The following is a 17374-nucleotide window of genomic DNA, read 5'->3' as shown; positions in this document are numbered from 1 at the left end:
GGAGAACACAGAACAGATCTGTACTCCAGAGCCCCACAGAGTTCTGCTCAGTTTTAATTTAGGGAACTAGCCAACTATGACTGTGATAACTTCCTGTCAAAATGGGGCATAGGACTGCCTCAGCTTGGAGAATTGACACTGAATGGGAAATATTCCTGAGCTCCAAGTTCTAGATCTGAGTCTTGTATGATTAAAATCTCAATCCCTTGGTCTGCCATTTTGGTGTAACAGACCCAATTAGAAGTAGTTGGAGGAGTGATAAATTGGAATTTTAATAGACAAAATAAATCTCATTTCTTTTTAGAAGAATAGGCCTGAAACCCAGTCTGGACCTGGCACTTTGGGGAGACTTGTAGCCAGGCAGCCAGTTACCTAGTTTTATAAAAAACTAAGCTTGCAGTTACTAGCTTCCAGCAGACATTGTTTTGAGAATGGTGGCATCCAAGCCTGACACAACTCAGAAAACTCAAGTGTTTAGCAATACAAGGTCTAGTCTGAAAGTACACCCATAACATCACCTAGTTATTTCCCAGGATATCTGAACCAGCTACTCTCTTTTGACTTTTAATTGTAACATTTTCCTTAATAGCCAAAGCAGATGTCACCATTAATGACGTCAGTGTTTCTCTAGGTATGAGAAGATGCAAGAATTGGAACTCATAAAATATTCTCCTGAAAAGATCTAACTATCTGAAGGCCTGTTCTGTCGGTTTTCCCAGAGCACAGAGTACCTCATTCCTAATTTTCACCCTGAACTCCTTTCAGGAGAGTTGAAGGTCAGCAGTTGCAGTGACCATGATTTAATCTTTGTAGACATAGGTGGAAAGTGTCAGTTTTCAGTTTGCAGAGCCCATTTTTGCTCATAAACTTGACCATGATTTTGAGGAGGGCATTTCATGACCATTCTATCCCATGGTGCTTTCCATTCTCAGGTTTGGCAAAGATTTTGTAGACAGGCCACTCAATGTGCTGTTACTGGACTAGGCCATACAACAGTATCCAAAATTCTCTGGACCACCTGTCTTACTAGCCTCTTGGTCCAGGAAAACATTTCCTGTTGTTGCTTCTTCCCATATCTAGAGTTACACTGTTATCATCATCAATCTCATATGGAGTATATATTATTCTATCAGAGGCCTCAAACACACATTTGGCAGTGTAAGAAACAGCAATTTTGTAAAACAGGTGAAGTACAAATAACATAGCCAGCAGTATTAGTAAAGTCACAAGTAAGACTTACGAGCTTCCATTAGATGTAGCTCAGTATATCCCAGGTCATCTGACTTTTCTACTCTGTAGAACCTTTATCTTCCAGAGAAATTATATATTGGCACTGTCTATAAGGCACATAGCCCAGTTTTCTAGTGCTACTAGACTGATTATCCTTAGTATGATTTAATTGTTCCCAACATAGAGGAGACTTTAAACCTAAATTACCATAGCCCAGTGTTATCTATATAAATCCATCCCATAATTGTGGGAGATTTTTTCCTCCTTTGCTGAAACTTTGCTTGTTGCTCTGACTGAACTTGAGCAATAGAAGAAAGCTCAAATTTATGGCCAGAGTAGAGCAGGCATTATTAATTGGCCCAGTGAGGGGATCCCATCTAGTAATATCACAATGACCTGAATATGACTATAATTTTTTTTTAAGTAAATTTTCTCAGGGCCAACCAGTTAGAGTCTTGTAGTAGAGAAATTTACCAAGATAACTCAGAACTAGACACAGGTAATTGGCCACAAACCCAACAACTGGACTGATTTCTAAAACTAGCATAGTATCAGGTCTATGATAGAAAAGCATTTGATTTGTATGTAAAGGTCTAAGAAGTCAAGAAAGTATTATAAATGATCATACGAATCAGGTCCAGCATCTTGGGCAAGCTGTCTACCTCTGATGTCATTGTCTTCTCATCCTGGTATAGTGTAGTTTCTCCTCTGTTTGAGCATCATTTTAAGGTGAGATCAGTTCAGCTGTCTTCTCTATAGACAATCCAGTGTAGGGGCCTTTGGAAGTGGGAATTAATCTAAGAGTTAATTTCCCTTCAGTTTTATTTTGCATGAGCTAGTTAAGAGTACCTGATAAAAAGTCCTTCTATCAACATTGGATATAGTCCTTAAATTATGTCTTTTTCCAGTCCTGGTTGCAGGTCATGAGGCAGTATCAGATCTTCATCCAAAGATAGATTGCTGAGATAAGCTTCAGAAACAAATTTAGGGTGTTCTTTAAGAATTCAATTAAATTTTACATTAATATCACATAACAGCAAAGAACTGTCCAAGAAATGAGTCTTATTAGATGCAGACCTCCATTAACAAACTGGGATTTAACATTTATTGAAACATCTTTTTCTCCATAAAATTACCCTCATTTTTATCAAATATAACCAAATTAAGGCTAGTTTATTTGCAAAATAGGCCTGTTCTCACTAATTTTGGTCTGATGATTTATATAACCATAATTGATCATAGACTTTTTATTTTGCTGAAACATTTGTAGAGTCTCAGACTGAATTTCTAAAATGAAACAGGACTGGGAAACTCACACCAAAGGCTTATCACAGATTTTGCCTAACAAATCTAGGTGAATTCTTCCCTTTTTAAGGTCTCCAAAATTCCTTGAGATTTTTGTACCTGTTAGTGGGTTAACCTTTCTAACTCATTTGATAAACTTACTGGAAACCCAAGAGTTTCCAATTTCTGGAGGAGTCAGATAGAAAATACAATTGTTTTGTTTATAATGTATAATTTTACCAAAGTATTGTCATAATTAGTTTGAGAGGAAGGTTTTCCCTACTCCTGGAAAACATACGATTCAAACCTGTAATTTTTCAGACAGAAACCATAAAAGTTATAAACATATTCACTGGTTCATTCAGTCCTTTGTTAACTTCTGTGAAGTCATCAGGTTTTTCATTAGAATACCAGGACATATCAGAATGTTAAGAGCTCAATATAATTTCTAGGATATCTATATTAGTAATATTTATCATACATTATAACATGAGAGAATTTAGTACTCACTTGATAATATTTTTCATGTAATTTAACCAACCAAATAAACACAGTTTAATATCTTTCTTTGGGATGTTTCAGGGGTCCTCTGAAGCACCCCAAATTTAGCTAGAGGTCAAAGGAACTTCAAAAGAATTCGATTTAGCTTCTGGTTTCCTCAGTGTGTATGCCCAGCAGTGGGATTGCTGGATCATAAGGCAGTTCTATTTCCAGTTTTTTAAGGAATCTCCACACTGTTCTCCATAGTGGCTGTACTAGTTTGCCTTCCCACCAACAGTGTAAGAGGGTTCCCTTTTCTCCACACCCTCTCCAGCATTTATTGCTTGTAGACTTTTGGATCGCAGCCATTCTGACTGGCGTGAAATGGTACCTCATAGTGGTTTTGATTTGCATTTCTCTGATAATGAGTGATGTTGAGCATCTTTTCATGTGTTTGTTAGCCATCTGTATGTCTTCTTTGGAGAAATGTCTATTTAGTTCTTTGGCCCATTTTTTGATTGGGTCATTTATTTTTCTGGAGTTGAGCTGTAGGAGTTTGTGTACCCCAATGTTCATCGCAGCACTGTTTATAACAGCCAGGACATGGAAGCAACCTAGCTGTCCATCAGCAGATGAATGGATAAGAAAGCTATGGTACATATACACAATGGAGTATTACTCAGCCATTAAAAAGAATACATTTGAATCAGTTCTAATGAGGTGGATGAAACTGGAGCCTATTATACACAGTGAAGTAAGCCAGAAAGAAAAACACCAATACAGTATACTAACACATATATATGGAATTTAGAAAGATGGTAACAATAACCCTGTGTACGAGACAGCAAAAGAGACACTGATGTATAGAACAGTCTTAGGGACTCTGTGGGAGAGGGAGAGGGTGGGAAGATTTGGGAGAATGGCATTGAAACATGTATAATATCATGTATGAAACGAGTCGCCAGTCCAGGTTCAATGCACGATACTGGATGCTTGGGGCTGGTGCACTGGGACGACCCAGAGGGATGGTATGGGGAGGGAGGAGGGAGGAGGGTTCAGGATGGGGAACACATGTATACCTGTGGCGGATTCATTTTGATATTTGGCAAAACTAATACAATATTGTAAAGTTTAAAAATAAAATAAAATTAAAAAAAAGAATTTGATTTAGGAAGTTTTGTCAAAAAAATCAATTAAAAGGGTTTAGAACATTTGGTCAGATTTAGTGTTGATGGGTGTATCATTTAGCTTGTTGATATGTCACAATGGTGTATATACCTCAAGGTCTAGTGAAAGTCAATTCCGCCACCTTGGACCTGCTGCTGCTGCTGCTGCTGCTGCTAAGTCACTTTAGTCATGTCCGACTCTGTGCGACCCCATAGATGGCAGCCCACTAGGCTCCTCTGTCCCTGGGATTCTCCAGGCAAGAATACTGGAGTGGGTTGCCATTTCCTTCTCCAATGCATGAAAGTGAAAAGTGAAAGTGAAGTCGCTTAGTTGTGCCTGACTCTTAGCGACCCCATGGACTACAGCCTACCAGGCTCCTCAGTCCATGGGATTTTCCAGGCAAGAGTACTGGAGTGGGGTGCCATTGCCTTCTCCAATCTTGGACCTAGTTGGCTCTAACCAATTTTCCCATGGCTGTGTCATTCCTAACAAAATCCATTTATCTAACTAACTGTAATCCAATTTTTAAAAAATCCTGATCATTCGTCCCTTTTTAGTATTTTTTTATACCTTTTTTTTTAACTGAAAACACACTTCCTACTTTCCTTTAGCAACCACGAACTAACTTTTATATTAGCATTTTATAGATTGGTGAGCATAAATACTAGTGATAATTTCTAAAACCCTTGCTTTCTTAAAACATTTTAGGATGGCACCAAACATTATTCATTTATAGTCCCCAACTCTTTAGTTTTTCTGTAAAAAGAAATCAGTTAGTAGTAAATGTTTCAAAATCTTATTTTATTTGGAAGTGACCTAACTATTCAATAGACTTCCAACACTTAGTTTAGCACAACCCTTAGAAATTCAAGTTACCCCAATCTTGAGAGACTATTTTAAACAGATATTCCTAAAGCATAATTATTATTAATAGAGCTTATCTAAAAGCTAATATCTCATTTACATTTTTTTAGAAGTTTCTTCACTCGAGGTAATTTCCTTGTTGACAAACTTGTAACAGGTAAGATAATATTTAACTTATATTAAACCTAGGTACAATGAAAACATTCTACTTAATGTTAATTATTCTAAGACATGTATGTATTAGATAGATCAACAAACAAACATTAATATCAGGTATTTAATACTGAATATTTACCAGTTCACATGAACCTGGAATTTATTGTTTAATTTATAATTATTTTATTTGTAAGTGCTTACCTTTCTTTAAGCCAATTAAAAAGAGCTCATTTACAAATTAATCTCAAAAATATTATCCAGAGACAAAGACATACTGAGACATATTTAGACAGACACAACACAAGATCTAGCTTCATTTTCTAATTTTAGTCATGAATTAGATATTACAATATAAAATGTAGTAGTTTATAAAAAACAGTTGGAATAAATACAATTTTTAAAGCCTTTTTCCCATTTTTCCTCAGTCTCAGGAGTTAGAGATGGTCTAGATAAGTGTTCCTGAGAGCCCTGGTCCCAAGGCACAGGGAAAGAAAATCAAGTTCTAACAAAATGGTGGCAGGCCTAAACCAAATGGTGGCCAGACAAAGCAAAATGGCTGTCAAAAATCACAACACAGAACACAGAGTTAAAACACACATATAAACCTGGCAGTCCTCATCAGACACTCCCTTAAATATAAGAATACAGTCTCTCAGAAAACCTCCTATAGACATAGAACTTCAAATCCAAGTACTAACAGAGTAAAGGAAAATATGTCAGGTCTTCAAAGATTTCAAAGGGAGGAAAGGAAGCCAGGTTGAAAGAAAGGGGAGGAGGCGAGAGAGGGGGGCAAAAGGAGTGGTCTTACAGATGTCTCCTGCCACCTGCAGATACCCAGGTATTATGGGACTTTACCCTGAGCCTCTAGAGAAGGGAAGAATGAAACTCAGTCCTACCAGAAACCAGACAGAACAGAACCAGAATTAGAGTTCTCTGCCAAGAGGAGGTGATCAGTCTCCAATCCTCAGCTCAGGCTGAGGCCCTTTGACCAGATTCCTGTGTACAGGACCAGGAAACTAGAAAAAAGGGGAAGGATAGGAAGGGTTAAGGAGAGGAAAGAGAGAGGGAAAGGGAGAGAGTTCAATAAAGTCTCTTGTTCCTTACCAGTTGGGGTACTCTGGTCAATTGTCTGCGTCAGGAGGAGACCAGGGAAAACAGGGTCCCGGTTGCGGCCGCTGAGTCTGGTCCATTGGCAGAAAAGCTGGCCCGTGAGTACCCCGAGTGGTCAGGATGTCAGTCGCAGTGAAGATGAGTCCCACCAGAGTCGCCATTTGTCATAGGAAGGGGGACCCCTTCCAGGGCCCAAAACTGGGCTCTTATCTAACACTCAGAAATGAATTGTCCAAGGAGACACATGTGCTGACAAAGCAAGAGATTTTATTGGGAAGGGCACCTGGGTGGAGAGCAGAAGGGTAAGGGAACCCAGGAGAACAGCTCTGTCACAGGGCTTGCAGTCTCGGGTTTTATGGTGATGGGATTGGTTTCTGGGTTGTCTATAGCCAATCATTCTGACTCAGAGTCCTTCCTGGTGGTGCACACCTTGTTCAGCCAAATGGACACCAGAGAGAAGGATTCTGGGAGGTGGTTGGACAGGTGGTGTCTCCTTTTGACCTTTTCTGAACTCTTCCGGTTGGTGGTGGCTTATTAGTTCCGTGTTCTTTACCAGGACCTCCTGCAGTAAAACAACTTATGCAAATAGTTACTATGGTGCCTAGCCAGGGTGGGCAGTTTCAATCAGTGTGCTTCCCTAAACAGTGTTATGGTCAATCTCATAAACACATAATTGGGTGTCCCTTTTTTTTGGTTGTTGTGACACTTAAAAAATGCAAAGCTATTGACCTTCATTCATAAAAGTTTATTTTTAAAACCTTCCTGGTGGTTTATGGTTTATTATTTTGGTGAGCATGTGTGTGCATGTGTATGTACAAAGGATGCAAAAACTGTAAGAGAGCATATGTGTATCTACAGCTTTTCTTTGAAATACTGCTTGAGAAATTGGCTCAGGTCTATGTTTTAGCCAAACATGCTGCATTAGCGTTTAATGATACTGCTTTCTCTTCCAAGCGAACTGACAAGGGCAGATGAAGGTCCTGTTTTCTGGAATGGGCCTGTATTCTGACCAGTGTTTTATTTCAGATTGCTGTTGTAGGGAGGTCTTCATTCAGATGCAAATTCGTTGTTAAGTTCATTTTCCTCTGGCTGCTGTTGGCTTTTCCTGGTTTTTCACAGGGCCGGGGAGGGGGATTGAGAAACTCAGAGGAAGTTTGATTTTGTAACAGATTAGAGGGCATGTTGTCTGTCCTGTTCCAGAGAAGAGCCAAGGATGCCAAAAATACTTGGGAAGGGATGCTGCCCTTAGAGCTTTCTCTTCATTAGTAAATTGGATTAAGATGGTTCTGGAAGTCTTCCACAGAGTTATTTTGAACTTGAGTTGCACAGTCGATGATGGGTCAGTTCAAGGTACTCTCTCAAGGGCCAGAATGTCATCTAATGTTGTTTCTGCAGGCCTGTCTGTGCTGGATTATTATCACAGCCTCCTTTGCTTTCATCACGCCAACCCCATCCAAATTTCATAGCCGTGGGCACGTGACTTGTGTCACGTGACAAAAGGCCCTGCACTTAGTGCAATGCTCTGCTGTTACCATCTTGTAATTTTAAATTTTTGAACCAGGAGGCTCCATATTTTCATTTTGTCCTGGGCCCTTGGTAATTGCTTTCAGCTATGAGAATGCCATTTTTGAAGCTACCTGTTTCCTTTAATCCTTCAAAGCCTATGCTCCTTTTCTGGCCTGTCTAGTGCTCTCTGTGTCATGATGTGCTTATTTTCAGATGTTACTAATTGAAGTTCCTCCAGGTATGCCAAGCAGCTCCATGCCTCTGCAACATTGGCTCCTAGTATTTCCTTATCATTTTCCCTCGTGTACGTGGCTCTTCTCTATTCACAGTTTGAAATGCTGAGGAAATGAGACTGAGCTGTGAAACCCTATGTGGTCATCTCACCTAGTTAGTACTGATCTCACTTTGTCACATATCTCCCTTGAAAAAGTTGATACCTGGCAAGGTTGGGCTATATTTGACATTGGAGTAATGGTTCTGTAATAACTGTAAGGCAGATCAGATTGATTCTTGCCTGGGGAAGAGACTCTATAATCTTCAATGTATTCATTCATTCATGCAACAAATTTTAATGGAGTATCTATGCATGCCAGACCATATTGTAAGCACTCAGGATATGGCAGTGAGCAAAGTATTATTATTTTTTCCAGTGAGCTAATTATATTCTAATCTGGAGGGGCAGAAAGTGAATTCACCGATACATCAGTATATAATATGTAAAGCCTGTAGTTTTGGAAAAGAATGCACAGTAGGATAAGAGAGTAGAGGGGGATTGGGACTTGGATGTTTGTACTTGTGCTGTTTGGATAGGGTGGGAAACCTTTCTGAGGTGATACTCAATCAGAGACCTGAATGCTGAGAGGACTTGACCTTTTGAAATTCTGGTGGAAAGAGTCTTCCTGACAGAGGGAAGAACAAATGCAGAGGTCCTGCAGTGGACACATGCTTGTGATCTTCAGGAAAGTGCACGGAGACTCTTGTGTCTGGACTAGGATGGGTAGTGAGGAGAGAAGTGGGAGATGGGGTCAGAGCTTGGAGACCAAGGGGAGGACTTGGCTTATACTCTCAATGACATGGGAAGTCATAGGAGGGGCATAATGGGCTTTAAAGGGGTCACTCTGTATTTATGCACAGGAGTCACGTCACATGCTGCTGAGAAGTCAAGCAAGCAAAGAATTGAGAATTGGCTGCTTAGGTAGTCTAATTATTCTTTAGATTGACACATATGTGCAAGAACCCAAAAGCACTCTTGTTTTGTAGCCAGTCAAGGATTGGTATGGGTAAAGGACTTGCTTTGACCTCAGCTATGGGATCCTTTATCAGTTCTCTCCTCTTCACTATATAAAGATTTCTTAGGCTTTGGAGTTTGTCTCACTGCTTCCTTCCCCTTTTCTCCACTTTCTGATAAGCCACGAGCTCTTGTTAACTACCAGGGCAGTCCAGGGCCTTCAGTGTGTGTTTCACAGTGGCACAGACTGTTCTGCAGGACCGCAGCTTGTTCCAGTTTGTTCAGCAGTTAGTGTTGTGCTGTTATGTTTTGATCAGCTGTCCTGGATGTGAGAGACACGTGGAAGTATAATGCTAAGATTTCGTGTTCAGCTAGGTGTAGAGAATGGGAGAGGAACTTCCTTGGCAGTCCAGCGACTGACTCCATACTCCCAATGCAGGGAGCCCAGGTTCAAGCCCTGGTCAGGGAACTGCTGCTGCTGCTAAGTCGCATCAGTCATGTCCGACTCTGTGTGACCCCATAGATGGCAGCCCACCAGGCTCCCCCGTCCCTAGGATTCTCCAGGCAAAAACACTGTATTGGGTTGCCATTTCCTTCTCCAATGCATTAAAGTGAAAAGTGAAAGTGAAGGGGCTCAGTCATGTCCAACTCTTCGCGACTCCATGGACTGCAGCCCACCAGGCTCCTCCATCCATGGGATTTTCCAGGCAAGAGTACTGGAGTGGGCTGCCATTTCCTTCTCTGAGTCAGGGAATTAGATCCCATTATTTGACAAAGCCAAATAAATAAATATTAAAAAAACCCAACAACAACAAGCGAAATCAAGAAACTCAAGACAATTGGTGCTTAATCTTAGATGATATCTGAGGAGAGTACAGTAGAGTCCCCCTGTCTGTGGGGAATGCCTTCCAGGATCGCCAGTTGATGCCTGAAACCAAAGTACTGAACACTATATATACTATGTTTTTTCCCTATACATACATACATACCTAGGATAAAGTAATTTAATGGTAATTAATAAATTAGGCACAGTAGGAGATTAATAGCAATAACTAATAATAAGATATCAAACCAATAAATCCTAAAGGAAATCAATCTTGAATATTCGTTGGAAGGACTGATGCTGAAACTGAAGCTACAATACTTTGGCCACCTCATGTGAAGAACTGACTTGTTAGAAAAGACCCTGATGTTGGCAAAGATCGAAGGCAAGAAGAGAAGGGGACGACAATTAGATGATTGGATGGCATCAGCGACTCGATGGACATGAGTTTGAGCAAGCTCTGGGAATTGGTGATGGACAGGGAGGCCTGGTGTGCTGCAGTCCATGGGGTTGTAAAGAGTCAGACACGACTGAGCAGCTGAACTGAACTGAATAAGATAGAACAGTTGTAACAACATACTCTAGTAAAAGTTAGGTGAACGTGACCTCTCAGATTTAGTGCTTTTTGCATCTTAACTATGCCCTTATGCACTGTGTTCATTACTCCTGAAGTTTGAGGTGCAGCAGCAAAACCGGGGCGTGAACTTCCTTTTTCTTCTTTACAACTTCATCAATAGATTTGCTCTTACCATATATCTTAGCAGCCTCAGCATACAGTATTTTTCTTTCCTCCTTAAGTTGAACTTTTACCTTTTTACTTAAAAGAAGCACTGTTTATGGTTTCTCTTTGGCACATCTGAATGGCCAGCACCACTGTTCTTGCACTTTGGGCTATTATGTAAGATAAGGTCACTACACATCAGTATGTACCAAGATAGCTACTACGTGACTAACAGGTGGAATACTGTAGATGAAGGGATGATTTGCATCCCAGGCAGGATGGAGCAGAGTGGCAAGAGATGTCATCGTGCTGCTCAGAACGGTGCCTGATTTAAAACTTATCAGTTGCTTATTTCTGGACTTTTCCATTTAATATTTTTCAGACCGTGATTGACTTTGGATAATTGAATCCAAGGAATCTGTTACTGATGAGGCAGGAAGCATCCAAGACAAGAACAGAGTGGGAGGGTAATGTGATTTTGGACAGGATAAGTTTGAGGTGTCAGCGGAGGTACATTTTGAGCCATTTAGGAGATAATCAGAGGTCTTAGAGCTATCATTTTGGACACTGTTCTTCATTAAATTACTGAATTCAAATGTACCACAGTACCGTAAGTCTTCCATCTGTAGGGACCTGAAACATGAATTAAGCCCAATCCAGTTTTCAAAATCCCTCTATAATATCCCTTCTCTGAGTCTCCATTCAAATATTTCCTCAGGCGACTTTTCCTGTCCATTTGCAATTCCCACTAGTACTAATTCTAAGCCCTGGGGGATTAAGTAAGATAATGCCTTTTCCATCTGTCCAGAATCAGATTATGGGTCAGTTGTTATCATGTCCTTCTCTGGGTCTTCTCTTTTCCCTACAAGACAGTTCCTCCTCATTAACCGTTTCCTCATGTTCATATCTTGGTCTCTCACCTTGGAAGATGTATATTTGTTGTTCGCGTACCTTTAAGTTTGGTGGACGAGACTGAGAACAGGGCTCTGAGGTTAGCCTGACCATCACAGAGTAAGTGTTTCAGTTGCTCTGAGCATTCTGTCTGACAGTGATTTTTCAGATGTACACGTGTTTCTTACAGATATTACCCAAGAAAACTGAAAGTATATGTTCACATAGAAACTTGTACCTGAATGTATATTGCAGCATTATTCAAAATAGTCCCCAAGTGAAAACAACCCCAGTGCCTGATAACTGATGTATGTATAAACAACATGTGATATGTCCACACAATAGAATCATAATATTCAGCTTTGAAAATGAAGTACTGATATGGTACAACATGGATGAACCTTGAAAACATGCTAAGTAAAGGAACCAGACACAAAAAAACTACATCGTGTACACTTCCATTTATGTGAAATGTGCAGTACAGGCAAACTATAAAGACCAAAAGTAGATTAGTAGTTTCCAGTACCTAGAGGGAGGAGCGGATGGGAGTGTGACCGCTAGTAGGTATGGGGTTTCTTCCTGGGATAATAGAAATGTTCTGAAATTAGGTAGTGGTGATGCTTGCACAACATGGAGAGGGTATTAGATCAGATCAGATCAGTCGCTCAGTCGCGTCCGACTCTTTGCGACCCCATGAATCGCAGCACGCCAGGCCTCCCTGTCCATCACCAACTCCCAGAGTTCACTCAGACTCACGTCCATCGAGTCAGTGATGCCATCCAGCCATCTCATCCTCTGTCGTCCCCTTCTCCTCCTGCCCCCAATCCCTCCCAGCATCAGAGTCTTTTCCAGTGAGTCAACTCTTCACACGAGGTGGCCAAAGTACTGGAGTTTCAGCTTTAGCATCATTCCTTCCAAAGAAATCCCAGGGCTGATCTCCTTCAGAATGGACTGGTTGGATCTCCTTGCAGTCCAAGGGACTCTCCAGAGTCTTCTCCAACACCACAGTTCAAAAGCATCAATTCTTCGGCACTCAGCCTTCTTCACAGTCCAACTCTCACATCCACACATAACCACAGGAAAAACCATAGCCTTGACTAGACGGACCTTTGTTGGCAAAGTAATGTCTCTGCTTTTGAATATGCCATCTAGGTTGGTCATAACTTTCCTTCCAAGGAGTAAGCATCTTTTAATTTCATGGATGCAGTCACCAGCTGTAGTGATTTTGGAGCCCAGAAACATAAAGTCTGACACTGTTTCCACTGTTTCCGCATCTATTTCCCATGAAGTGGTGGGACCGGATGCCATGATCTTCGTTTTCTGAATGTGGAGCTTTAAGTCAACTTTTTCACTCTCCTCTTTCACTTTCATCAAGAGGCTTTTTAGTTCCTCTTCACTTTCTGCCATAAGGGTGGTGTCATCTGCATATCTGAGGTTATTGATATTTCCCCCAGCAATCTTGATTCCAGCTTGTGCTTCTTCCAGTCCAGCGTTTCTCATGATGTACTCTGCATAGAAGTTAAATAAACAGGGTGACAATATACAGCCTTGACGAACTCCTTTTCCTATTTGGAACCAGTCTGTTGTTCCATGTCCAGTTCTAACTGTTGCTTCCTGACCTGCATAAAAATTTCTCAAGAGGCAGATCAGGTGGTCTGGTATTCCCATCTCTTTCAGAATTTCCCGCAGTTTATTGTGATCCACACAGTCAAAGGCTTTGGCATAGTCAATAAAGCAGAAATAGATGTTTTTCTGGAACTCTCTTGCTTTTTCCATGATCCAGCGGATGTTGGCAATTTGATCTCTGGTTCCTCTGCCTTTTCTAAAACCAGCTTGAACATCAGGAAGTTCACGGTTCACATATTGCTGAACCCTGGCTTGGAGAATTTTGAGCATTACTTTACTAGCGTGTGAGGTGAGTGCATTTGTGCGGTAGTCTGAGCATTCTTTGGCATTGCCTTTCTTTGGGATTGGAATGAAAACTGACCTTTTCCAGTCCTGTGGCCACTGCTGAGTTTTCCAAATTTGCTGGCATATTGAGTGCAGCACTTTCACAGCATCATCTTTCAGGATTTGAAATAGCTCAACTGGAATTCCATCACCTCCACTAGCTTTGTTCATAGTGATGCTTTCTAAGGCCCACTTGACTTCACATTCCAGGATGTCTGGCTCTAGGTCAGTGATCACACCATCGTGATTATCTGGGTCATGAAGATCTTTTTTGTACAGTTCTTCTGTGTATTCTTGCCACCTCTTCTTAATATCTTCTGCTTCTGTTAGGTCCATACCATTTCTGTCCTTTATCGAGCTCATCTTTGCATGAAATGTTCCTTTGGTATCTCTGATTTTCTTGAAGAGATCCCTAGTCTTTCCCATTCTGTTGTTTTCCTCTATTTCTTTGCATTGATCGCTGAAGAAGGCTTTCTTCTCTTCTTGCTAAAGCCACTCAATTGCACACTTTTAAATGGTGAATGTTACGGTGTGTGACTTGTTATGTTATGGTATGTGACTTGTATCTCAATAAAGCTGTCATAAAAAAAATACAAGTTTTACCTCCTATCTAAAGGTGAGGATCCTATGAAGAATCATTGAAATAACACAAATAAAATGTTTAAAGCACAGCACCTGCTAGTTTGTATTCCCAGTTAAAGATTCTTATTGTTGCTCTCAGGTAAAGTCATACTGCTTGAATATTGGTAAGCTGCAACTTTCAGTCGCTGCTACATTTGTAGAATATTACCTGTTAAGTAGTACGCAGTCAATAAATCCTTACTGAATGAATGTGTTTTGTTCACATTCATGTTTAGCCACTCATATGTTCTTTCTCTTGCAGTGCGTTTCTGAATCCCCATCACTGGGCCTAACAGTGGCCTCTCTGCCCCGTGGTAGTCATCCAGTGACAGGGAACTCTTCACAGCCCATGTTTCAGTGTGGAAGGTGAAGCTGGCAGTGTAGATTCAGACTGTGGAAGGAAGGTCTCTACCTTATTAAATTCAAGCAGAAGGTGGGGGCAATTGGTTTTTAACCTTTTTTCCCCCAGTAATATAATTCTGCCCTGTGTTTTTATAAGAACTGAATTGGCCTGTCAAGAATGTGTTTCTAATGGTTCATGATCAGATTGCTAGAGAGCTGAGGACTTCATCTGGATTAAAAAAAAAATCACTTTCTAGAAATTTAACAGATGTTCTCCTGAACCCAACTGACAATTTCCACATATAACAAATTGTTATTTTAAATTATAATAGGAGCATTTTTTTCTTTGAAAAAAAATTGAAATTCGTGTCTTTTCACGAACTTGGCATTCCACTAAAAACACTTGAGTTGCTTCTACAACTGCGTCAGCAAGGTGCCATCTGCTTAACTGAGGCTCATGAAGGAAACCCATTGTTGTTTGTATCATCCAGCCCTTTTTCTAGAAGAGTAGTGGACAATTTTCCCTTTGGTGTCTGAGGAATGGTTGAGTCTCTCAGCTTCCTTTAGTTTTCCCTGTACCGTGAATTGTGAAGTTGATCCTTTTTCCTTGTTACCGGAAACTGGTGGGGGGGCTTAGGTCCAGAGTGCGGCTCACTGCTAGCAAGAGGCTGGACTTCGCTTCTCTCCTGGTCTTTACTATGTGCCGCTCTCCCTCTAGACTCTGGCTTTATTTCCTACTCTGATTTTCCCTTTGCCCTAATTTATATCTCCTTTCATTTTTATTTCTGTCTGTGTGTATCTTCAAGAGATGCTCTTCTAATTCTTTGGCAGACAACTGAGAGACAGGGTCACCATTATTGAAGCCAATTTTAAAAATATGACTCTTTAAAAACCTTTCCCCCCAGGACATCAGGCAGGAATGGAAGAAAAAGCAAAACTGTCAGGAGAGAGTTGGTAAGCATTACCCCCCCCCCCGCCCCGCCCCCAGAAGCTTTTCTGAGTGTTTCTTTTTCCTGTCTTTTTAATAGAAGTTGGTGATATGGCAAAGCAATACATAGAGAAAGGCCTTTTGGTTCCCGATCATGTGATCACACGCCTCATGCTGTTGGAGTTGGAGAACAGGCGCGGCGAGCACTGGCTACTTGACGGTGAGTTGAACCTGGGGGTCCACCGGGCTCCTTATTCTGCTAGTAGTGGGTCATGGTCTCCTTGAACACTTCCATAATTTCTTACAGATTGCAAAGTGCCTTTTTTCCCCAGTCATTTCTTTAGACATATTCCAATTTGGCAACATAATTAAAACACCCATGTGGGTGAAGCCTTTTAATTCCTTTGCCTGCAGACTACCATCCCTAAAGCCATCAACTTGAAGCAAACCTTAATTGAATTCCCAGTATTGTTCCAGTTTTGATGGTACTTTTTGTTTCCATGACTAAGTCATCATAAGTATGACTCATCTTAAATCAGAGGTTCTTTCATTCAAAATAAGCCACGTAAGTTAAAAGCATTTGTTATCATTTTTTACCTGTCAGATTTAAAAAAGAGAGAAAATCTGAAAATCTTTTTTTATTGAAGGTGTAAGAAATAAGTATTCTTGAGAATAAAATGGGTAACCTTTGGAGGGCAATTTAGTAGTCTTTAGCAATTCCCTGCTTCATTTCTTGCCTAAAAATATATATTCAAGGATGTTTATTTTCAGCAGTCTTTGCAAGACACTAGTTGTTGTTCAGTCCCTCCACTCTTTGTAACCGCATGGACTGCAGCACGCCAGGCTTCCTGGTCCTTCACTATCTCCCGGAGTTTGCTCAAACTCATGTCCATTGAGTTGGTGATGCCATCCAACCATCTCGTCCTCCGTCATCCCCTTCTCCTCCTGCCTTCCATCTTTCCCAACATCAGGGTCTTTTCTAATGAGTCAGCTGTTCGATCAGGTGGCCAAAAGTATTGGAGCTTCAGCTTCAGCTTCAGCATCAGTCCTTCCAATGAATATAAAGGGCTGATTTCCTTTAAGATTAAGTGGTTTGATCTTGCTGTCCAAGGGACTCAAGAGTCTTCTCCAGCACAGCACAGTTCAAAAGCATCAATTCTACGGTGCCCAGCCTTTTTTATGGTCCAACTGTCACATCCATACATGACTATTGGAAAAGCAATTGCTTTGACCTTTGTTACAAGACACTGGTAACAACCTAAGTATTTATCTTGTGCTCAGTCCCTCAGTCAGAGCACGTCCAGCTCTGCAGCCCCATGGACTGTAGCCCACCAGGCTCCTTTGTCCATGGGATTTCTCAGGCAAAAATACTGGAGTAGGTTGCCATTTCCTTTTCCATGGATCTTTCTGACCCAGGGATTGAACCCAAGTCTCTTGTATCTCCTGTATTGGCCGACGGATTCTTTACCACTAGTGCCACCTGGGAAGCCAAGTATCTTAGCCTAGGGTTGCTTTAAATTTTGGTATGCCTATTAACCAAATATCTAGATCTATGTATTGATATAGATAGTGCTCTAAGATAAACTGCCACGTGAAGAAAACTAGTTGCAATATAGCATATATCATATACTATTATCTCTGTAAAAATGGAGGGATATAATATTACTGTATGTGTACTTATACACACATATATAAGCTGTCTTAGGAAGGATATAAAAAACTGATAACATGGTTGGCTCTGGATAAGGATTAGGGTTGGGAGATAGATTTATGTTTCATTGTATATACCCTTTGCAATTGTTTGATTTTTAATATCTAAGTAATACATAGGCCTAATTTTTCAAAAAACAGGCAAATATCATATGAGATCACTTACATATGGACTCTTAAAAAAATCAACCTTATTTATAAAACAGAAATAGATCCACAGACATAGAAAATAAACTTATGGTTACCTAAGGGGCTAACAGTTGAGAGGAGATAAAGTAGGAGTTTAAGATTAACATATACACATTATTATATATAAAATGGGCTTCCCAGGTGGCTCAGTGGTAAAGAATCTGCCTGCCAATG

The 17374-nt window shown here is 40.6% G+C and overlaps 1 protein-coding gene across 2 annotated transcripts in view; it reads left to right on the top strand.

The window, feature by feature from the left end:
* AK4 (adenylate kinase 4) overlaps positions 1-17374 on the top strand; it is a 96246-nt gene that overhangs the window by 45120 nt on the left and 33752 nt on the right. For both annotated transcript variants that reach the window (XM_027537013.1, XM_027537012.1), the window contains exon 3: positions 15402-15521. In XM_027537013.1, coding sequence (XP_027392814.1) covers positions 15402-15521 — 120 coding nt within the window. The remainder of the gene's footprint in view (positions 1-15401; positions 15522-17374) is intronic.

The sequence above is a fragment of the Bos indicus x Bos taurus genome, chromosome 3, assembly GCF_003369695.1.
Source record: "Bos indicus x Bos taurus breed Angus x Brahman F1 hybrid chromosome 3, Bos_hybrid_MaternalHap_v2.0, whole genome shotgun sequence".
In the NCBI taxonomy this organism is placed as follows: Eukaryota; Metazoa; Chordata; class Mammalia; order Artiodactyla; family Bovidae; genus Bos; species Bos indicus x Bos taurus.
The sequence above is the reverse complement of the archived record's forward strand: the minus strand, read 5'-3'. Positions and strand labels throughout refer to the sequence as shown.